At 34.5% G+C, this 24,407-nt stretch overlaps 1 protein-coding gene across 2 annotated transcripts in view; it reads right to left on the reverse strand.

Moving 5' to 3' along the window:
- Positions 1–24,407, reverse strand: part of SLC39A12 (solute carrier family 39 member 12) — a 100,377-nt gene that overhangs the window by 14,957 nt on the left and 61,013 nt on the right. For both annotated transcript variants that reach the window (XM_012551261.2, XM_031939901.1), the window contains 3 exons: positions 23,775–23,841; positions 11,007–11,165; positions 6,188–6,375 (listed from right to left, as the gene is read on the reverse strand). In XM_012551261.2, coding sequence (XP_012406715.1) covers positions 6,188–6,375; positions 11,007–11,165; positions 23,775–23,841 — 414 coding nt within the window. The remainder of the gene's footprint in view (positions 1–6,187; positions 6,376–11,006; positions 11,166–23,774; positions 23,842–24,407) is intronic.

The raw sequence follows: 24,407 nt of genomic DNA on the forward strand, positions 1-24,407 counted from the left end.
TCCTCTTCTCCCTTTTTCTCTTCTTTTTTTCTCTATCCCTTCAGCATCTGTTGCTGGTACATAGTAAGTACTGATTGTTCCAGCAAAGAATAAATTTTCTCCTTCTCCCATTGGATTGAGGTTCACATCGAATTTAACTGAGTTTGTGATTTATATTGTGCTATTTGTATTTTGGTATTTTAAAGAAAACAGTACTTATTGGCAACCTTGGTAAATTAGGTGCAAATTCAAAATTATTTTCTAGGTTCTAATAAAGAAAAGGAAAAAAACTGAGGTAGGGCAGAAAAGTGATGGAAAGTGATAAAGAATTCTGAGATTGTAAGGTTGAGGAAAGGAGGAATTCATTGTGGACACACTGCCAAATGCTTGGGGTGGTTCAACCCTAGCTTTCTGTTATTACATCCAGGACTATGGGTTGAGAGAATGGGAAGCTGAAGAGCTCAGAGATATCCTTAAGACAGTGTGGAATCATAGGCAAAGCCTTGGGTTATGCTACCCAATATCTTCACTACTTCTATATAGGAGAAATCAAAGTACAATGAACATCAAGGTCAGTGTTGAAAAGGAAGATAAGTCACAAATTGGCAAGCTGATGAAAGAGAGAAGACAGAAAGAACAGATTTAGTAACATCTAGGTAGCAAGGGAGAGAGCATCTTAACACTGGGGTTATAGAACAAATTCCTTAAGGATTAGAATGATTTCATTTTGCATTTCTACTCCCTAATTCAGCATCTGACACATTAGCAATGTTTATTGTTTGATAAATATATGTTAGAGATGAAAGGAATCTTAGAGGTCACTGAGATTCCTACATTCATTTAACAGATCAACAATCTGAGGCATCCGTTGGTAGAGTTGTGAATTGATCCAGCCAATCTGGAAAGCAATTTGGAGCTATGCCCAAAGAACTATAAAACTATGCTTTCCTTTTGATTCAGCAAGATCCCTGCAAGATGTTTATTCCAAAGAGATTTTTTAAAAGGGAGGAAAGAACTTATTTGTATAAAACTACTTTTAGCAGTTCTTTTTATGGTGGCTAAGAACTGGAAATCAAGGAGATACTTATTATTTGGAGAATGGCTGAACAAGTAGTGGTATACCATTGCAGTGGAGTACTACTGTGCTATAAAGAAATGATAAAAGAAAGGATGATTTCAGAAAAATCTGGAAAGACTTGTATGAACTGATACAAAATGAGGTGAGCAGAACAAGAAGAAAATTATACACAATTATGGCAATGTTGTACAAGGAAGAACTGTGAATCAATTATCCTCAGCAACACAATTGATCCAAGATGATTACCAAAAGATTCATGATGAAAAAAGTTATACAACTCCAGAGAAAGAACTGATATCTGAATTACAGTTTGAAGCATACTTCTTTCTCTCTCTCCCTCTCTCTCTCTCCTTCTCTCTCTCTCTCTCTCTCGCCTTCTCTCTCTCTCCTCCCCCCCTCTCTCTCCCTCTCTCTTTTGCTCTCTTTCACTCTCTTTTCTCTGCCTTTCTCTCTCCCTCTCTCTTTCTTCTTTCTCTCTCATTCCTTCTTCCTTTCCTCTCTCCTTCTCTCTTTTCTCTCTCTCTTTTCTTCTTCCTTCTTTCCTTTCCTCTCTCCTCTCTCTTTTCTTCTTCCTTCCTTCCTTTCTTCTTTTTTTGTTCAAGTTTTCTTGCACAAAATTACTCACATGAGAATTTTTTTTCATGGTTGCATACATATAATCCATATCAAATTGTCTATTGTCTTAAGGAAATGGGAGGGAGGGAGAGAGAGAATTTGAAACTTAAAACTTTTTTTTAAATGTTATGCTTTTTTTATACATGGAGGAAAATCCAATTAATAAAAACGTAGGAATGGAAAGGTTAAATGACTAGTTCAAAGTCATAAAGTAAATATCTAAGGCAAAATCTGAAACCATATCTTTTTGTCTATAAGCCCAATAAATGATCTACTATATCAAAATTCTTCTTTGAATCTGAGTTTCTTTAACACTATCTGATAAGCTGGCTCCCCTCTATTGATTGCCTTTCTGAGATACTTTACTGGCCAGCAACAACTTGTCTTCCCCACAAATTGCAAGACTCTGAGCAGTCCTCCATTGCCATTGAACTAGAATCTAGAAAAGAAAATCATTTTGAATTTTCACTTAATACTTAACAGGTCCTATTTATACCTATGGAGTGTGTCCCTTTGAGGTTTCCATGGTTCTGGCATTATAGAAAAACAATTTATGACTTAGGAGACATATTTAAAGCAGGCAAGAAATTTTGCATCCAGCATGAGAAAGAAAAGGGAAAATGAGATTGAAAAATAGTAAATGCCAGAAGAAAGTGACAAATAAAACTCTTGTGTCAAGATTAAACAAAGCTGAGAGATAATCAAGACTCCAACTCCTCGCTAAAAAATAAATAAATAAAGAGATACTTATTTCTATGTCTCTAACTGGATCCAGAGATTGTTGATCATTGTAGCAGAGAATCCAATTCTTTCTGCCACTAGAACATAAATCTTTATTTTCTTGACCTGAGCATGATAACACTTGGAAAGGTATTTTGTTGGAGCACTTTTAAGCCTGGTTTCACTGGACAAGATTCTCTTCCTTTTCCCTTGGAGTGGGGGGGGGGTCATTTATTGATCATAAAACCTTTTTTTCCAGCCCCTATTTTTTTCATTTAAAAACATTATGCTATAGTACTTTGAAATACACACACACACGCACGCACACACACACACACACACCAAAGGAAACTTGCTTCTTGTTTCTTATTAATCCAGCTCTAAAGGGTTCCTGGTAAATTTCCAGAGTCCAGTAAATAACCAGCGGGGTAATTTTTTCCGTCTTTTCTTGTTGTCATTTATTTTCTTTGCTTTACAGCAGAGTCATGAAACTAGCTTTATTCACTTGATGGAAGACTATTATCCTTGGCCGGACAGAGGAGTGTATCAACAGAAAAAAAGTTGTTGCTATGTGAAAGGTCCATGTTTGCTGCAATATTTTACTCAGAAGGTCATAGGATCTGACCTTGATTGGAGGAAGTAGTTCCAGGAAATTCAAAGAGATTTTGATTTGCTATCTTTTTTGCTGGTATGCATGTATAAATTTGGAAAACACATTTCTCTGCAATAAGGTCAGGGCACATGTTAGCTAAGGACTCCCAGGACATCAGTCTTCTTGCTTTCTGATGGCTGGAAGATACCAGGAGAGGGACATTGCTGACAAAATGACCTTTTAATCTAAGGTCAAGTGAGGTCCCATGGGGTGTCTCTGCTTTGCCAGTTTATCAAGAATCTTCATATCTGGGACAATTTGTCCCCAAATGCAAAACAATAAGGCAGAATGAAATATGCAGAGTAGTAAGCTCCATTTCTGTGCGAGGTCATAGTACTTAGATCACATATAAAGAAAATGAATTAGAACCAGAAAGAAAATCAGGAAACCCAGCAAGTCCAGATGTAAAGGCGTATGGAATGAGATGTGACTCCAGCTATTTAAAACTCCCAAGATATGTGACTGTTATTGATAGAGAGGAAGCATTCAACTGAGAAGAAACTACTTATTAAGTACCTATGTGTCAGGTAGGTACAATGGACAGAGAGATGGTCTTAAAAATCAGAAAAATCGAGATTCAAGATTTTCCTCTGCCATATTCAAGCTCTGTGATTATAGGCAAATGAATATATTTCCCAGCATCCCCAAATCACTCTTTGAAAGTAAGAAGTACCAATGGATCTGCATTGATAGTGGGAGTTTGGACACTTAAATTTCTATATAGCTCAATGAAATTGTAGGTCCAGTTGGAATTTTAAAAATTGGTAGGACATGGGGCAGCTAGATAGTGCAGTGGATAGAGAACCAGCCCTGAAGTCAGGAGGACCTGAGTTCAAATGCGACCTCAGACACTTAATACTTCCTGGCTGTGTGATTCTGGGCAAGTCACTTAGCACCAATTGTCTCAGCAAAAGAAAAAAAAAAAATAGTAGGACACTGTGTTAGTGCTGGAGATACAAAGATAAAAATGAAATAGTTCCATACCCTCAAGGAGTTAACATTCTATTAGAAAACAAAAGTTAAGCAAATGTCTTCTTTGTACAGTTTGAGCATAATACAGACTCCTGGTGATATATAAGGTAATTAGTCTCAGATATTCTTTTAACCTTTTATTCCTTGCACAATTCACTATTTTATAATAAACACTGGCTTAGAATGCAGCAAAATTTTGCTTTTCTTTATCTTAAGACAAAACCCCTGATAAAAAATTAAACAAGATTTAAATAAAGCAATGTTCCAGAGTAGCAATATCAATTAGGCAAGCATTGATGAGGAAGGCAAGAAAGATTAGAGAGAGCTTAATTTTACCATATCTCTTTGCACAGCAACAGGACCGTGTAGGCAAACAGAAAATTCTGGGTAGGCTGAAAATTCCTGAAGTAGTAAGTGAATCAAACAAGACTCCAATTCTTTATGATTATATTTAGTTAGGCCTTCATTGATATCTGCTTATCATTGATATTGGTTGACCCTAAACCCTTCTCCTATCTGCAAAAAGTTCAAGTTTCTAAGCTTCCCTATCCCATGAAGCTTCTATCTCCCACATCCTTCAATCCCTCCTACCAGGTGAGAAAACTACATTTCCTATCAGTCCCTTTGATGTCTGTCTGTCTGTCTGTTTGTGAGGGAGAAGGCACTGACAGAGGAAGGGATCGCTTTGGAGACAATGTCAGGGCTATACTTCAAAGGACAGTACTTAACACATAGTAGTAAGTGTTTAATAAATGCTTATTCAATCAAAATACATTAGCAAGTCTAAGAGGCAGCAATGAAAAGGGAGTGAATTTGTCAATATGGAAGCTCTTAAAGAGAGCTATCTACAGAATGGTTTAGGTTGTTTTCTGCTTCCTTTCATAAATTCTCCCCATCTCAGTTTCCTCATCTCTAAAATGGAAATAATAATCACATCTGATGTATGGGTTGTTGTGAGATATTTTTAAAGTACTTTGGAAACTTTAAAATACTGGCTAAATAAGATGTATTATCAACGATCTGAACTTTCCCGATTTTCTTATGTCTTCCCTCGATTATTTTAGTTTACCTACTTTTGAAAGCTTTGTAATGACATGCTCAGCTTTCTTGGATGAAGAAAATGGTTTTCAGCTGAAAGCATTTCCTTTTTTAGCTTCAGGTCACTGTATGTGCCCTACTCTCCCTTCTTTGATTTCAGTAATGACTGGCATCCACTGTGACCCTCTTTATACTTGTCAACCCATCTAAAAATGGGCAACCTACAAATGGCTAAAGGGCTAGTTTCTTCCATAGAACCCCAGAACTGGAGAAACTATGAAATCATCTTGTAAATATCCCCATACAAGATTCCTTTATAAAATGTGGCAGATCACCATTATTTCATCCAATGGGAACTCGACAGTGAATCTAGAAATGTAGAATGTTAAGGGCAATTGTATAGCATTGGTACCATTGTCACTGCATCAAGAAATTATATCCCTTTAGCAAAAATCATGCCATAAAAGAAAATAAAGCGTTCTAAAAACAACCAGTGCTTTCAACAATTCAGTCTAACAACTAACCAATTATATTAAGTAAAATCATCTCATTGGTTTTTTAGCACCACACAGACTAGACTATTGATTAGCCAAGTTTTTTTTAACTAACATACTTATCTTAAACTTCACTTATAGACTTAGCACAGTGCCTGGAATGAAGTAGGTGCTTAATAATGTTTAATTGAGTTGGATTCATGACACTTAGTGTGAATCTGGGCAAGATACTTATCCCTGTCTGCCTCAGTTTCTTTATTTCATTATTCAGTCATTTTAACCATTTGACTCTCTGTGATTCATTTGGAATTTTCTTGACAAAAATACTGGAGTGGTTTATCATACCCACTTCTGAGGAAAGTTCTTCCTGACGCCAGGGCTGGTGCTCTATCCACTGTACTACCTGGGTAGCTCACAACTACCTCCCAGAGTTATTGTGAGATCAAAATTGCTAGTCACTTGCCATGAAAATGACAACATTTCCAACATCTTCTCTAGACTTCCTTGGGTTTTTTATGTCTTCTCTGCCTTCTTTGCCTCTCAGATAAGTCTTTCTTTACAGATTTTTGACATTTATTCTCTATTTTGAATATTCAGTATTTAGAAAAATTAAAATTTTTAAAAAACTGTGATACTTACCATTTCCACTAATGATAAATAAAGGAACATCCCAGCAGTGACTGTCAAAATCCAGTTCTGAATACATGGATCCGTTGAGACTGAGAGGCCAATATAAAGTCCTATGAAAGCTGTGAGGGCACTTATAAAATTCATTAAGATGGCAATCTTGATAGAAAGTCCAGAACTTAACAATACAGCAAAATCTCCTGAAGTTAGAGGGGAAAAAATAAGATTTAGCAGAAGGAAGTTTACACTTTCCAAGTTATCCCTGGCAAGATTTACAGGGACAGTTAGGTGGCACAGTGCATAGACAGTTGGGATTGGAGGCAAGAGGACTTGGATTTAAATCCTGCCTCAGATACATATTAGCTCTGAAAGCCTGAATAAGTCTTTTAGTTTCTGTCTGCCTCAGTTTTCTTCATCTATAAAATCTATAAAAGGGGGATAATAATAGCTTCTACCTACTTCCTGGGGTTGTTATGAAAATTAAATGAGATAACATTCATAAATCACTTAGCAGAAGGTCTGGCACATAGTAGTTGGTACATAAATGTTTGCTATAATAATAAATTATCCCTATTATAGATTGAGAATAGACTTGGTGCAGAGGAAAGGGTGCTAAATTTGGAGTCAGAGGTTCCATTTCCACTAATAATAAATAAAGGACCCTCCTAGCAGGGAATGATTCTGTTGCTTCTTATGTGGCATTGTACCAGTTATTTATTTCACCTTTCTGGGCTTCTATTTCCTATAATCAGGTTTGGGTGAGACGAATTTTGCAATCTCTTCTTATTCTAAATCTATGATCCTATAGAATGGCTGTAGTAGTCTAGTAATCAAATTGTTTGTGGATGGCTAAATGATCACATAATATACATATTGAGATAAGGATAGAGACTATGATTTCACTGATGGTTGGAGCTCCTGATTTTGAAATCTCCTTCTACATATAGAGTACCTTCTCTATAACTTAGAATCTTAGAAAATTGCCTATGGAAAGAAATTATAATGTTGAGGGTCATGCATCCAGGAAGTTTCAGAGGCAGGATCTGAATTCATTTCTTCCTTGTTCTAAGGCCAGTTTTCTATTCAGTACAGTACATTGCTAGCTTAATGGCATATATAGAGAATATAAAGTAATCAGTTAATATTTTGCTTCATTTGCTAATTGTCATTGTAGGATGTGAACAGAAATTATGTTTCAATCATTGCTTTTGTTTAACTGGTCCTAAAGATAGCTTGTACTTGGTGACCCATGACAACCCAGTTAGCTCCTGATGGTCTGTGACATTTTCAACTTGGATAAATGCAAAGTCAAATCACATGCTTTCCCAGAGTTTCTAAATCTTTCTTGCCTGGGAACTTGCCAGCTGAAATTAAGAGATCATATCTGTGGCGTGGTATTTATTCTTTACTTAAACAGGTACTGACTGACTGACTGTATATGGGGAAAAACAAAACAGCTAAAAGCAGAAACAGAAATGAAAAACAACCTTCTATTTGCTTTTTAGTAAAAACACAACATGGGAGGTGTATGGGACAATGAATCCACCTTCCTTTGAGGAGATATATGACTGTTTTGGATTGAGGCAAAGCAGCTCCATTGTTTCCATTTCTCTGTTTCCAGAAAAATTGAGTTCTTTGGAATTGGAGGGATTCAGGTAGGTATTGAATGACTATTGTAAAGGTTGCAGAGGGAATTTTTGCTTCAAGTATGGGCTGGACTAAATGACTTTTACCATTTCATTGGATACCATGATTCTAATTCCTCATACAGTGTTAACAATATTAAAGAATGACCTTGAAATTTAAAAAAAAAAGTCAGGGAACTTAAACATCTTCATAGGCAGGATTAAATGCTTGCATATCCTTCTCACCAATCTCATGAGTCCTGGATTTCCAGCCAGGATAGCAATATTTTTGCTGCAAAAGTGGTTTCTAGATAACCTCTATTAAAACACAAACAGGCTACTAGGAAGAGATAATGTATTAATTCAGTATTATGTAGGCAGAGGGAAGGGCCATGAAAGAATAGTATGTAGATAAATTTGGGTAATGGTGAGAAAAGTTGAGACATAGGGAATTACCAATGGGGGTCTGGGCCTTTAGGGGACAGAGAGTACTAGACAGTGAGAGATAATCACTGGTGTGGGGAAAAGAGGATGGGAGACAGAACAGGATGTGCCAGAACTCAATCAGATGCTAGAACCTGGTCTGATTGAACTCCTTTAAGAAATAGAATGAGTAAATCTCCCCCCAAATCTTCCTGTGGATTTTAAAACATAGCTTCAAAATGTGATCAATAAAAGTTATCCCCATTTGATGAAATAAAGGAACATCTTTAAAGTTTGGCTTTTTGTTGTGATGATCCAGGTCTTTCTTTTTTCATATTTTGATCTCTGGTCATGGAGCATACTTAGGACCAAAAGGTCCAGGTTATTATAGGCTTGATCTTGGGCAAAAGTTCCAGATAATTAAGGTGATCTAAAAATAGACTTGGCTATTTAACTTAACACTAAGCCAAGAGTGTGCTCTCCCCAAAGGGAAAAAGTGCCTATGACATAGTTTTCACTTTAATCTTCAGTACTGTTTTCTTCACCACTTTCTCAAGTCATCAACTTCATGAGCCTCCATTCATCAATCAAACAATAAATCTAGACCTGTCAATTCCCCAAGTTGGAAATGCTCACCTTGAAATTTAATAGCCATTTTTTACAAGCAGATAGGATCTGGCTCCGGCAACATCTGTTTAAAGGAGATCTTCAAGCAGTAGCTGGATGACCAGGAAGTCAGGTCTTACATAGAAACAGGGCAGAACTGGACTGGATAGTTGGTCCATACCTGATCTTTTGTGATATGGGTCCCTGATATTTGTTACATATGTTTGCCCTTGGACAAAGGGGTGACATTATATCAGGAATGCAACAAAGTGGGGGCCCCAGACCACTGCTGACCTCAGGGTGTATACTACTGGCACACAGTGCTATGGACAAATCATTCATAATAAGAAGCATGTGAATGAACCTTCAGCTCTTTCTGGATGATAATATATAGATGAACATGAAGGTACAATCCAACCCACACTAAGACAATTCTTTTGTTTGCCACCATAAAATCCTGCCTTTTCCTTTCTGTCTCCTGTATAAGACACGGATGTTTTCAGACAATAGAATAATTTTGGCCCAAAAAGATGAGGCACTAGAAATGAGGGTTCGTTCCTTATAGTTTTTAAGAGGCAGTGTGATATATTGCAGTAGTAGAAAATTCAAATTAAAGCAGAACTCTGTCAGCTGCATCTTGATTTACAAAATCACAAATTAATATTCCTTATGCTGAATTGGATTTTAATTCTGAGAAACATTTCCCAACTACATTTTGATCTGGTTCAGCTTGTACCATAGACCACCACTTGTGGTCTATGGGTTGAGAGTTTGACATCTTTCATGCAATGGATACAGTTGAAGCAGCTAGCTTTGAGTCAAGGGTGTGCTGGTAAGTGTTAGACAACTGGTTCTCCTCAGGGATGGGAGTGGGAAAACTGTATCCATAATCCACGTTTAATCTTGATCTATATTGTAAACATTTTATCTTTTACTTCCTTAAGGGTAGACCAAAGGTAAGCAAATGATAGCCTATAGTCCAAATCCTATCCATACTTGTTTCTTGTATAACCTGCAAACTAATAATAGTTTTTACATTTTAAAATAAGATCTTATTGTATTAAATTCAGTATTTATTACATTTTTTTTCCACATGGTAAATATATATAAACTATTCTTAGCTTTATTTTTAAACCTACAGGATAATTATAATTACCATCAGTAGGGAAACACAGGTATGTTTCCCACTCATGCTTAATCTCACATCTGCTTCCTCCAGTACCAGAAGTTTTGGCACATTGCCTTCCTTATTGTGCTAACATCTGGGTCCCAAAGAAATGACTGATTAGCCAATCTCCCTGTAGCTTGGGTACATCAGCAACTGACAAATTTTTTTTTTTTTTTTTTTTTTTGCTGGCTGTAGAATATTGTAAGGCTGAACAGACTGAAAGCATCAATGAGGCCCCCTTAGAGTTCCTTGCTATCACCATTTGGGCTTGTATTGCTCCAGTCTTCCATCATGAGATCCCCAGTTAACCCCAGTTAACCCTAGAAATCCTGGACTCCCTTGGAACATGATAGAAAGATTACTGAAGACAAAGTGGATATTATACACTTTTGACCAAGACTGACCTTCTTGCCTTGTCCATCTCTTATGAGTTCCAAAGAGACAGGGTTTGAATTACAGGGCTATTAAAACATATCCAGGAGAAAAAAAGAGCCTTGTGTCTATTTGCTACCATATGCCTGTCACTTTAATTTCATGCCTGGCTTTAAACATTTCGAATAAATCAGCTTGATGAAGCCATGGTTTGGTTTTAATTAAATTTCTATTTTTTCCTCATTGGTCTGTTTGCTGACATATTGGATAAGGTTCCCCCTCTTGATATTTTTCCCACATATAACATTCAGATTTTCTAGTCCCAGCCAAAGGTATTTAAAGTGATGTTACATGAAAATGACATTCTCCCATCCAGAATGCTCTGAAGCACAAACTATCACTCTCCATCCTTGGGAAATATTATGAAAATGTCAGATTGAATCTTATCTTGGGCTACAGAAATATTGCCTTCTCTTTTTTCCCCAAGATTTAAATGGAATATGACCTGAAGCTACTTACTATTCAATGATATGCTAGAGAGAAGAAGGAAAGAAATCAAGTGATATCAGCTTACACACCAAGCATGACTGATTTTCCAGCTATTAGAGGACAACTAGTAGAAAACTGGTCGACTTACCCATTTCATGTGGAATTTCATGGCATAAGATGGCAATGGTTGTTGTCACCCCTGACTCGGTGGAAGATGAGAAGGCAGCTCCGATCACAAGACCATCAGCAAAATTGTGAAGACTGTCACCAACCAGTATCATTACAGCTAAAAGACTAATGGCTTTACCTAGAGAAAGGAATAAAGGAATGATGACTAGCCAGAGAGGCTATGACTCTGTCTTGATTTTCAAGAGCAGTAAATTTGTACAAGATGAATTTAACTTTCATTTTATTTATCAACAGCAAGAATTAACTAAGTGAAATAGTCAGTCTCACCTGGTTCAAATTTTCAAAAGGAAACATTATTAAAGAGGGATCTCTGAGAAGTTGAACAAGTAGTAAAGATACTCTCATTTTTCTAGACAAACTGGCCCACTTCATGTTCCCCAAACATGGCATCCCATCATTTGCTACTATATTTCCCAGTCTATCTTCCATGTCTAGAAGGCATGCCCTCCTCACTTCTAACTTTTAGAACCTATAACTTCTTTAAAGGAGCAGCTCCTGTGCTACTTCCAACCAGAAGCCTTTTCTTATCTCCAATTGTTAGTGTTTACTTTCCTCAGAAAATTATTTTTTTTTATTTTTCTCAGCAGAAGTTTCTTGAAGGCAAGTTTTTTTTTTTAATTTTATCTTTGACTTTCCAGAACAGTGGAGTCCTTTTTGCTTACAACAGAAACTTCAAAATACATGTTGGATTGGAATCCAAATCCAATCCTCCAAAAGTCAAATTTCAGGAAAATTAAAGCCAAAACCCTGAGGGTATATGTTGACATTAGTGAGTATTATGCCGTTTCAAAGTGAAATAAACAAATAAATATCCCAGAGATGGTCCAGTGGAAAAATAACTGGCAATGGAGAAAATTTGAGTCATCTTTGACACTTATTGATTGTGAGACCTAAGTCAAATCATTTAATCCTCAAGACCCTTACTTTCTTATTCTTTAAAATAAGGAGGTTGAATTAGAGTGCTTAGAAAATCCCTTCCAACTCTGAATCTATGATTTTATGTCTTATTACATATGATGTCCCTAGGACAGTTACTTCTAATTTCATTTCCAAGGTGTTAATTAAAGCCTTGATTGCCATCATCTTCTTCAGCCTCCTCTCCCCTCTGCTTGGAGTACTAGAGGTAGACTGAAAGATTCCTCTTAATATCTTTCTTTACAGAGGGCAGAAACTAGACTTTCACCTTACTCTACTTTGCATCTGCTGCTTTTCCTTCATGCAACAAGATGTCCTCATGCTCGGTACCTCCATGCTTTCCCTACTCCTCTTCACCCCAGCTTTTGTTGGTGTTGTTTCCCCTGCTTCAATGTATTGTGAGCTCCTCAAGGATGGGAATTAATTTTTTTTTTAATTAATTGTATCTCCAGTCCTTAGCATAATGCCTGACACATAGAAGGTACTTAATAAATCTTTATTGGATTGGCTTATTGCTCAATGATCCAGGACCATGTATATTTCAGTACTTTATAATATATAATATAAAGACAGAGATATAACTGTGACAGTCATCATTTTCCCCTTTGTCCCTCCTTAGCAGTGTTTTGTTTCTAACCCACCTCACCCTTTACCTGTCATCCTGTCTATCACTTCTCATCTCTTCTTTTATCCTTTTATATGGATATATAACATTTCATTTAATAAATTACTTCTTTGGGAATCATAAACCAGAAACCAAACAAAAGAAATAAAGTTCATTTCAAATGTAGAAAAACAATAAAAGAATGAAAGATCAACTTTTTGATGCTAAAATCCTATTCCAGTTTTTCATCATTCTTCTGTTAAGTGATTCTATATTTCTTAAAACTATATTGATGAAAAGCAAGATCTATCAGGTCCTTTCAAACTTAAAAGACTATGAGCCCAGATTTAGCAAAAGGCAATTGTCCAGGAATCAGTGTAGCTAAGTACAGAGAACCTCATCACTGAGTATACAGTTAACCCTCAGGTGATGGGATTTTTGGCCACTATAACAGACCTTGTCAAAATAAGGCACTAGGAATGAAGAGCATAAACATCAATGAAATCATATATTTTGGGAATATAATTAAAAGTCATCAGATAATTTTTCACAAATGACAACTTCTGTCAAGAACCAAGAACCAAACATACAGTCAAGTATTTCAGCATATTAAAATCCTTCTATGCCTCTTGGGAAAGGGGTATAATAGATAAAGCACTGGAGTTGGAGTCAGGTAAATCTGAGTTCAAATCTTGCCCCAGGCACTTATTAGCTAGGTGATCCTGACAAGTTACTTAATCTCTGCATCCCTCAGTTTCCTCATTTATAAAATGGAGAAAATAGTAGTTTGGAATTGTTGTAAGGATCAAATGAGCTAATATTTGTAAAGTACTTGACAAATGATTGCTGTTGTCTTTGACTTCCTGTATATTACCTACAACCTTGTCTTGTATGTAAATAATGTGATTAATATTTATTTAGAAAATGAAGTCAATTGTGATAACAGATCATTTTGTTCCCAAGAGTTTTGGTATTGCTTTGGAGAATTTTTTGCTTTAAAATAAATTATCAAGGTAAACACATGTCAAGAATTATATAACTCATTGTAGCCACAAGCTTAATTTTTAAAATTAAGTTATATATTCAAATTTTTTGCTTATATTGTTGATCAAAAACTCATGACATCCTGATATAATCAAAAATTAGCTCCAAATAACATGGTATACAATCTTAGTTCCCCCCTCTACCCTCCTTGGGAGGAGGGAATAGGCTTTTTGTTTCATCTATTTGCAAGACTCCCAGTGTGAAAACTCTGGGATGCAGATTGAAAATTTCTCTGTTAAGTATAAGATTAATGCATAATACTGGATTAATGCTTCAATTCAAGGTGGAAACAATAACCAAAAAAATTCAAAACACACATTACATTAAATACTATATCCAAAGGATGTGGAAACATAGTTTTTTTTTTTTTTTTTCTTTTAAAGTAACATTTGTACAATGCAAAACAAACAGGAATTTTTTTTTTCGTGAAAATGACATTGTTTTGACACTGGCTACACACATAGTCCAAGATGTAATATATTCAGATAAAAAGTGGAAAATTCAGGTAATTATCCAGATGTTTGTCCAGGTTCCAAACTTGGTTAGATGGGTTGGCATCGCGGAGACAGCATAAATTTAGTCTGTTCCAAAAAAGAATCAGACAATGTGTCTGGCACTGGATAAATTGTACAAAAGAATAAATCTAGTTATTTAGCATTCTGAAAAGGAAATGCCACATATTTCATGAGGATTTCCTGTAGTCACAGTAGATTCTTAGATATAGTGCTTTACAGATTATATTATAAAGTATCACGCATTGTAGTGCAAAGATTTGGAGTCAAGTTTTAAGTGAGAAAGCCTGGGCTTAATTGTGGACTTCACCATTAAGGAATATCGCATCTGTGGGTAAGTCAATTAATTTTCAGAAAAATCACTCTTTGGAATCAGAAGCCTGCCTCTCACACATGCTAACCTGGTAACATTGGACAAGTCACTTAGTCCCTTTGAGGCCTAAATTCCTCTTCTGTGTAATGATGGGATTGGACTAGGAGGTATCTGAGGTCCCTCTTAATTCTATATCTATGATCTTTAATATCTATAAAAATCTTATGATTTTCTGTTTGTGGCAGCCCTGTTTGTAGTGGCTAGAAACTGGAAAATGAATGGATGCCCATCAATTGGAGAATGGTTGGGTAAATTGTGGTACATGAATGTTATGGAATATTATTGTTCTGTAAGAAATGACCAGCAGGATGAATACAGAGAGGCTTGGAGAGAATTACATGAACTGATGCTAAGTGAAATGAGCAGAACCAGGAGATCATTATATACGTCAACAACGATACTGTATGAAGATGTAATCTGATGGAAGTGGATTTCTTTGACAAAGAGACCTAACTCAGTTTCGATTGATCAATGATAGACAGAAGCAGCTACACCCAAAGAAAGAACACTGGGAAATGAATGTAAACTGTTTGCATTTTTGTTTTTCTTCCCGGATTATTTTTACCTTTTGAATCCAATTCTCCCTGTGCAACAAGAAAACTGTTTGGTTCTGCACACATATATTGTATCTAGGATATACTGAGACATATTTAACATATATAGGACTGCTTGCCATCTAGGGGAGGGAGTGGAGGGAGAGAGGGGAAAAATCGGAACAGAAGTGAGTGCAAGGAATAATGTTGTAAAAAATTGCCCTGGCATGGGTTCTGTCAATAAAAAGTTATTATAATAAAAAAAAAGAAAGGAGAGAATCTTATGATTTTCATCTGTAAAAGTGAATTAATAATACTTATACCATTCCCTATGAGGAAAGTAATTTGTAAATGATAAAATTTTATATAATTATCATAAGATTCTGTGCTAGAAGAGATCTCAGAGATTATCTAGTCCACTTAACAGATGAGGGAAACAAAGCTCAAAGAGAAATTATATGACATAATCAGAGAGACACAATAGTAGGTGGTATTTGAAACAAGTCCAAGTCATAGAATCAAAGACTTGGAAAGTGCCTTAGAAGCTATTTCTAGTTAAATTCCCTCATTCTGCAGATGAGCTAGTTAGCTAACATTTATTTGGAATTTAATATTTGTAAGTAAGTAACATTACTGTGATAATGGCTTTACAATTATTATTTCATTTCATCCTCCCAATAACCCTGGGAGATAACTGTTATTATTATTTCCATTTTACAGATAAGGAAACTGAGGCAAATAGAGTTTACATGATTTGCCTAGGGTCACAAGACTAGTATCTGACATCAACAGGAAAATGAGTCTTCTTGACTTCAAGCCTCATTAAGTTACTTGCTCAAGGGAATACAGATAATAAACTTTAAAGGTGGATATTTTTAAATCAAGGTCCTCTGAATTCAATTCAAAGCTCATTCCTGTAGTATATAATTTTTTGGGTCACAAACAAGTAACTTGTCCAAAGTCATAGGGATAGGAAAAGCCAAGCCACTTATTACGGTCTCCTAAATCCAAATCCATTACACCATAAGTAGGAATTATTATCATAGTGACTAGGTACAAAATAAAATTTTAAAGTACTAAGAAATGCTAGATCAGGAAGAAGTAGCAAGAAAACCTTTTTAAGTTATTAAAACCTCTGTGGAGAAGGTTTTTCCCAGACATAATTATTTTATCCTGATAATAAATGACTTTGAAAAGTCTGTTCATCCATTTCCATTTTTTCTTCATAAAAGGTAGTCCGTACCAGAAGTCTAAGAAAGCATTCTATTTGTAAGACAAGTAAGACCTTTGACTGTGTCAATAAAGCATAAAGCAAAGACTAGTAATTAACTGGTTAATTTGATCAATAATGAAAGGCAATCAGAACAATTGAAGTCTCAAAGTCTATTTGGAGAGGCTGAGTTGATCGGGTTAGCTGTTGAATTTGCTTAATTAACCAGATGTTTGCCAGTTCTCATTTCCTCCCATATTGACAAGAGTGAAGATTTTCCTTCAGTAATCCATTCCAATATGTTATATCCTTGAAATATTCCCCTATCCAACTTAAAGCCTCTTTCTTCCACAAATACCATAGTTTATCTCTATTATCCCCTATTTTATAAGTGAAGACAAGGAACAGCTAATTCCTGGAATCATTTTTTAATTCCATATTTTAATATTGATAAAGTCATCCTTCACTCCTCAGTTCTTTTAGTCCTTCCACTTTAAAGAATTAGAAAATAAAATCATCAGTCTTTTTGGGTCTCCTCAATATCCCCTTCATATTCTTCACAGAACCGATCTCTACTAAACGCTACCTTGTACAAAAGTGAAATGTTACTCCATTCGATTCTCATACGTTGTTTCTCAAATAAAACTATTTGTTGTAAAAGCTCAATTGAAACATAAGCTAAGAAGGTGGGGAATAGTCCTATTCTCTCATATACTTACATATGATATCAAAATAAAACATGAGTTTTAAAATAAAATTTAGTGACTAATTCATGCTCTACTTATACTCCACTGTATCCTCAAGTTTTCGCCTTCTGTCTTCATCACCACAATGAAGTGTCACACAGGTAGATTTGCAATTATTTGGGATAGTGTTGGGGAAGGGCACAGATTCACAGAATAAATTCCTAATCATTTTATGTGGACAGTCCTTATATGAGTTGTCTGGAAATTTTTTGAGTCTAGTAACATTGGCAGGTTTATGAGCTTTTCCTGCCAATTTTCAGAATTTATGTGGCTAGGTCTAACTTACATTGTTCTTTTAAAATGTGGAATTAGGTCAATATTTGTTATCATCAGTCCAGAGGAAAAGGTATTTTTAGTGTACTATGGCATATTAAACTAAGTTGATGATTTATATTTTGCCTACATTGCCTTTTTAATATTTTGCCTACATTAAGATTTGTGTTTAATAAATATTTTTTCAAAAAGAGGTTTTGCAAAGTATTTATTATTAATGTTCAGAAGCAATTTGAACCATCACTGTAGTGTTAATGACATTCTTAAACCATGAGGTGACAAATAATAACTCATCATCTATGATTTATTTGGAATAGGGAGCTCCCTATGAGCAAACTCTCTCTACCAACGCAGATTGTCATCTGATTTACAATTTACAATGTAACTCTAAGACTGTCTCTAACTATTACTCCATACTGTCTCTAAATAAATCTTTACAAAACACCTAAAGATGTGAAAAACTCTTTACAGGCTTGATTTCATTTGATCCCAACAATTACCCTATTATGGAACTGCTTCACTTATCATCACCATTTTTCAGATAAGAAAACTGAGATTGGAAAAAGTAAAATGAAATAGACAAGATCACAGAGCAAGTAAATATCCAAGGAAGAATTTAAACTCAGCTCCTATTGGCCCCCAAGTACAATGCTGTATTCATCTTACCAAGTAGCTGCCTATTACTAACTCATATCAGTGAGCATTCATCACTTACTATGTGCCAGGAATTGTAAAAGCACTGAAAATACAAAGAATGATATGAAACACAGTTCCCATTATCTTTTTTTTTCCATTAAGGAATTTTTTGTCTATTTTCTATTTACAGTATTAAAACACAAGAAGTTTATAGATTGTACACAAACTATCTAGAATATAAGACAAGAGAATTAGTACTATTAAATCGTTTTTTTCTTCATTTTTATTTTCAAAATACAAATGCATAGATATTTTTCAACATTCATCCTTATAAACCCTTGTGTTCCAAAATTTTTCCCTCCCTTTCCCCAACCCCTTCTTTAGATAGCAAGTAATCCAATATATATTAAACATGTGCAATTATTCTATATACATTTCCAGAATTATCATGCTGTACAAGAAAAATCAGATCAAAAAGAAAAAATGAGAAATAAAACAAAAAAGCAAGCAAACAATAACAAAAAAGGTGAAAATTCTGTGCTGTGATCTACATTCAGTCCCCACAGCCCTCTTTCTGGATGCAGATAACTCTCTCCATCACAAGTCTATTGGAATTGTCCTGAATCACCTCACTGTTCAAAACAATCACATCCATCAAAATTAATCATGATATAATCTTGCTGTTGCCATGTATACAATGATCTCTTGATTCTATTCATTTCCCTTAGCATCAGTTCATGCAAATCTCTCCAGGCCTTTCTGAAATCATCCTGATGATTGTTTCTCATAAAACAATAGTATTCCATAACATTCATATATTATAACTTATTCAGACATTCTCCAGCTAATGGGTATTCACTCAGTTTCTACACTATAAAAAGGTCTGCTACAAACATTTTTACACATTTGAATACTTTTTCCTTTTTTATGATCACTTTTGGATAGAGGGCCAATAGAGACCTTGCTGAATCAAAAGCTGTGCACAGTTTAATAGCCCCTTGAACATAGTTCCAAATTAATCTCCAGAATGGTTGGATCAGTTCACAACTCTGCTAACAATGTATTAGTGTCCCAGTTTCCCCACATCCCCTCCAACATTTATCATTATCTTTTTCTGTCATCTTAACCAATCTGAGAGGTGGATAGTAGTATCTCAGAGTTGTCTTAATTTGAATTTCTCTGATCAACAGTGATTTAGAGCATTTTTTTCATATGACTAGAAATGGTTTTAATTTCTTCATTTGAAAACTGTTCATATCCTTTGACCATTTATCAATTGGAGAGTGGCTTGCATTCTTATAAATTTGAGTCAATTCTCTATATATTATAGAAATGAGGCCTACATCAGAATCCTTGGATGTAAATTTTTTCCCCAGTTTGCTGCTTCTCTTCTAATTATGTCTACATGGATTTTATTTAGCCAAAACTTTTCAATTTAATATAAAAAATTATCTATTTTCCATTTCATATTATTTTACTTCTTCTTTGGCCACAAATTCCTTCTTTCTCCAAATATCTGAGAGGTAGACTAGCCTTTTTTCTTCTTATTTGCTTCAATAGTATGACTCTTTATGTGTAAATCATGAACCCATTTCAACTTTATCTTAGTACAGGTTATGAAGTGTTGGTTAATACCTAGTTTCTGCCATACTATTTTCCAATTTTCCCAGAATTTTTGTCAAATAGTGAGTTCCTATCCCAGAATCTGGGCTCTTTGGGTTTATCAAAGACTAGATTATTGTAGTCAATGACTATTTTGTCTTGTGAACCTAATCTATTCTACTCATCGACTACTCAATTTCTTAACCAGTACCAAATGGTTTTAATGACTCCTGCTTCATAATAGAGTTTTAGGTCTGTCATCACTAGGCCACCTTCATTTGCTTTTTTCCCCCATTAATTCTCTTGACATTCTTGATCATTTTTCTTCTAGATTGGTATGGCACTTAATAAATAGGTTAATTTAGGTAGAATTATCATTTTTATTATATTTGTTTGGCCTATTCATGACTACTTGATATTCTTCTAATTGTTTAGATCTGACTTTATTTGTGGGGAAAGTGTTTTGTAATTCTGTTCATAGAGTTCCTGACTTTGTCTTGGCAGATAGACTTCCAAATATTTTATATTATCTACAGTTATTTTAAATGAAATTTTTCTTTGTATCTCTTGCTGCTGGACTTTATTGGTAACACAGAAATGCTGATGATTTATGTGGACTTAGATTGTATCCTGCAATTTTGCTAGAATTGTTAATTGTTTCTAGTAGTTTTTAGTTGATTCTCTAGGATTCTCTAAGTGTACAATCATATGATCTGCAAAGAATGAGAATTGTGTTACCTTTGTTACCTACTGTAATTCTTTTAATTTCTTTTTATTCTCTTATTGCTAAAGCTAACATTTCTAATTGAATTGTAATGGTGATAGTGGGTAACCTTGTTTCATTCCTGATCTTACTGGGAATGCTTTTACTTTATCCCCATTACATATGATATGACTGATGATTTTAAATAGATGATAGTGATCATTTTAAGGAAAACTCCATTTATTCCTATGTTCTCTACTGTTTTTAATAGGAATAAGGTTGCATTTTGTCACATGCTTCTTCTGCATCCATTAAGATGATCATATGATTTCTGCTAGTTTGATTATTGATATATTGATATACTTGATATAATTGATAAAATTATACTAATAGTTTGTCTAATATTGGACCAGTTTTGTATACCTGGTTTAAATACTACTTGGTCGTGGTATATTATCCTGGTAATAACTTGCTGTAATCTCTTTGCTAATATTTTATTTAGGATTTTTTCATCAAAATCTTTAGGGAAATTGGTCAATAATTTTCTTTCTCTGTTTTCATCCTATCTGGTTTAGGTATCAGCACTATATCTGTGTCACAAAAGGAATTTGGCAGGACTCCTTCTTTTCCTACTTTTCCAAATAGTTTGCATAGTATTGGGATTAATTTTTCTTTAAATCTTTGGTAGAGTTCTTTTGCAAATCCATCTGGTCCTGGAGATTTTTTTCTTAGGGAGTTGATTAATAGTTTGTTCAATTTCTTTTTCTAAAAGGGGACTATTTAAGTAATTTATTTCTTCCTCTGTTAATCTGGGCAATGTATATTTTGTAAGTATTCATCCATTTCATTTAGATTATAAGATTAATTGGCAAATACTTGGGCAAAATAGCTTCTGATTATAGTTCCCATTTCTTCTTCATTGGTAGAAGGTTCATCTTTTTCCTTTTTTGATACCAGCAATTGATTTTCTTCTTTCCTTTTTCTAATCAAATTAACTAAAGGTTTATGTATATTATCATTTTTATCAAAAACCAACTCTTAATTTTATTTATTAGTTCAATAGTTTCCTTACTTTCAATTTTATTATTCTCCTCTTTTATTTTCAGAATTTCAAATTTGGTATTTAGTTGGAGATTTTCAATTTGTTTTTTTTTTCTAGATTTTTTAGTTGCATGCTCAATTCATTAATATCTTTCTCTGTTTTTTTGAAGTAAGCAACTAGAAATATAAAATTTCCCCTATGAACTACTTTGACTGCATCCCACAAATCTTGATATGTTGTCTCATTATAGTCATTCTCTTGGATGAAATTATGAATTGTGTTATGATTTGTTGTTTCACCCACTCATTCTTTAAGATGAGACAATTTAGTTTCCAAATAATTTTTGTTTTTTTTTTCCCTCTGACCCTTTATTACATGTAATTTTTATTGTAACATGGTTTGAAAAAGCTGCATTTACTATTTCTACCTTTTTACATTTGATTTTCAGGTTTTTATGCCCTAAAACATGGTCAATTTTTGCATAGTACATTTTGCATGTACTGTCAAAGAAAGTATATTCCTTTCTGTCTCCATTCAATTTTCTCCAAAGGTCTATCATACCTAACTTTTCTAAAATTCTGTTTACATCCTTAACTTTTTTCATATTTATTTTGAGGTTCAATTTATCTTGTTCTGAAAGAGCAAGCTTGAGATCCCAAACTAGTATAGTTTTGCTGTCTATTTCTTCTTTCAGGTCTGTTAACTTCTCCTTTAGGAATTTGGATTCTATACCATTTAGGGCATATATGTTTAGTATTTATAATATTTCATTATCTATGTAAAGGGATCCTCAAAAGCTTTTAATACAGAGGAATGCTATACCACAAAGTTTGAAAATCACTTCTCAAAATCTGTTGTGAACCCTTCAGTGGACATAATCTTTTCTTCCCTAGTAACATTTTTGCATACTATTTGTGGTTCTCATATTTTCATATTATACATGTTCTTTTCATAATTTGCTTATGTGTTTTCATTTTTAACTAGTAAATTTTAATTCCATGAAAGCAGAGACAAAGCCAAATTCATTTCTGTATCCCCTGTATTATCAGGTGAACTGTCTCACATGTGACAGTGATCCAATAAATCTTGGTCAAACATTTATCTTTCTAGGAATCATAAATTCTGAAATAAGTAAGAGAATATTAAAGGTTAGATTAAAAAAATAAATGAGTTCTAAAATGAAATCTAAATCACACATTTTTGATTTAGACTAAATCAACTTGTTTGTCTGGTTATTATTGTTCAGTCATATATAACTCTTTATGATTCTGTGGACCATAACATACCAGTGCTGTCCATGGGGTTTTCTTGGCAAAAATATAGGAGTACTTTACCATTTTGTTCTCCAGTGGATTAAGGCAAACAGAGTTTAAATGACTTGCTCATGGTCACACAGGTATACATGTCTGAGGCTGGATTTGAACTCAGGTCTTCCTGACTCCAGGTCTAGCATTCATCCACTGAGCCAATGAGCTAGATTCCTGAGGACAATGGATGAGCACTAACATATTTAGAACATCTCACTAACAGATGTCTCTGTGTGTGTATGACTCTGTTATGTGTGTATACATATATACATTTATATATGCATACATATGTATATCACATGTGTGTGAATACATGCATGTGTGTATGTTTTTTGTGTGTGTATATGCATATACATATATAAATAGAGAGAGAGAAACAGAAACATAGACAGAGAAAGAGAGAGAGAGAGAGAGAGAGAGAGAGAGAGAGAGAGAAAGAGATTCACTCATATTATATGTAGAAGCAGCCAGGTGGTGCAGTGGATAGAGTGCTATGTCTAGAACCAAGAAGACTCATCTTCCTAGGTTTAAATCTAGCCTCAAATATTTACTAGCTATATGGCCCAAGGCAAATTACTTAACCATATTTGCCTTAGTTTCCTCATCTGTCAAATGAGCTGGAGAATGACATAGAAAACTATTTCAGTATTTTTGCCAAGAAAACCCCAAATGGGTCACAAAGAGGAAAACATGACTGAAAAGTGAACAAAACCATTACATGTATTATATAAAAGATGCTAAAACAGAAAAAATATATTCTTAGGAAAAAGACTGAAAATCTCCTTACAAAATGTCTCCCTCTATAAAATATAAGCTCCTTTATGGCAGAGACTGCTTCATCTTTCTCTTTGCATCCTCAGCAACTAGCACAAGTTTCTGGCACATAATAAATGTTTGATAAATAATTGTTGACAGGTTGACTGATTAAAAGGAGAATGAGATTTGGGGGAAATGGTATAACAGTAATATTGATGATTAGTTTAGGGAGGGTCTTGGCTTTGAGACTTAGAAGATTAATTACAAAACTGGCATAACAGTAGAATGTAAAATATCAATTTTGACAACATTTCACCTTGGGTTTCATCTCTTCTGAAAATCAAATGAGATTATATTTGTAAAACATTTAGCATAGTGCCTGGCACATATTAGGGCATTTAATAAATGCTTGTTATCTCCCTCCTTCCCTCCCTCCTGTTTTAAATAGCAAATGTTTTGCATACTACTCACGTTTTCTGTTTGAGGAAGTCAGACTATCTATTGGAATTTCAGTTGTGTCTGAATCTTCAGAACTTTTCTGTTTGGGATAAAAAGTCAGCAATGAAAGATAAGGATTTTCCATCATTGTTATTCAAAAGTTTTTTTAAAAAAAGGTGCTACAATGGTCAAAGAGACATCTTAACAGCATAGGTATATTTTAAATTATTTGCATTAATTTAGTGATTAATTTAGAAAGTTAGAACTGAAAAGTTAAAAGCAGAGTTATGTTTGACAATAAGTGCACTGTGAATAGGAAATTATAACCACAGAGTGACTAAAGGCCATTGAAGTGATTTGTGATTTAGAATAGTTTTAAAATAGGGAAGCATCTATGAAACTGAAAGGTTATTGACAAGATTCTTGAATTAATTTGTGCTGTTCATGTATTTTGGCCAATCCTGGCCTTCAAATATATGGTATGTATGGAAAAGTGATCTATGCATAGCAGATTTTATTCATAATATCATAATAATATTATTTTGCTTCTTTGTTACTTAGTAACTCAATCTTGTTTGGGTAATAAGCTCCATCAAGGACTTGGGAGAAAGATATGAGTTTCTTAGGGCAGAGTTTTTATCTTACTATTAAGGTCTCAGAGGAATG

The sequence above is a fragment of the Sarcophilus harrisii genome, chromosome 5 (genome assembly GCF_902635505.1).
Source record: "Sarcophilus harrisii chromosome 5, mSarHar1.11, whole genome shotgun sequence".
In the NCBI taxonomy this organism is placed as follows: domain Eukaryota; kingdom Metazoa; phylum Chordata; class Mammalia; order Dasyuromorphia; family Dasyuridae; genus Sarcophilus; species Sarcophilus harrisii.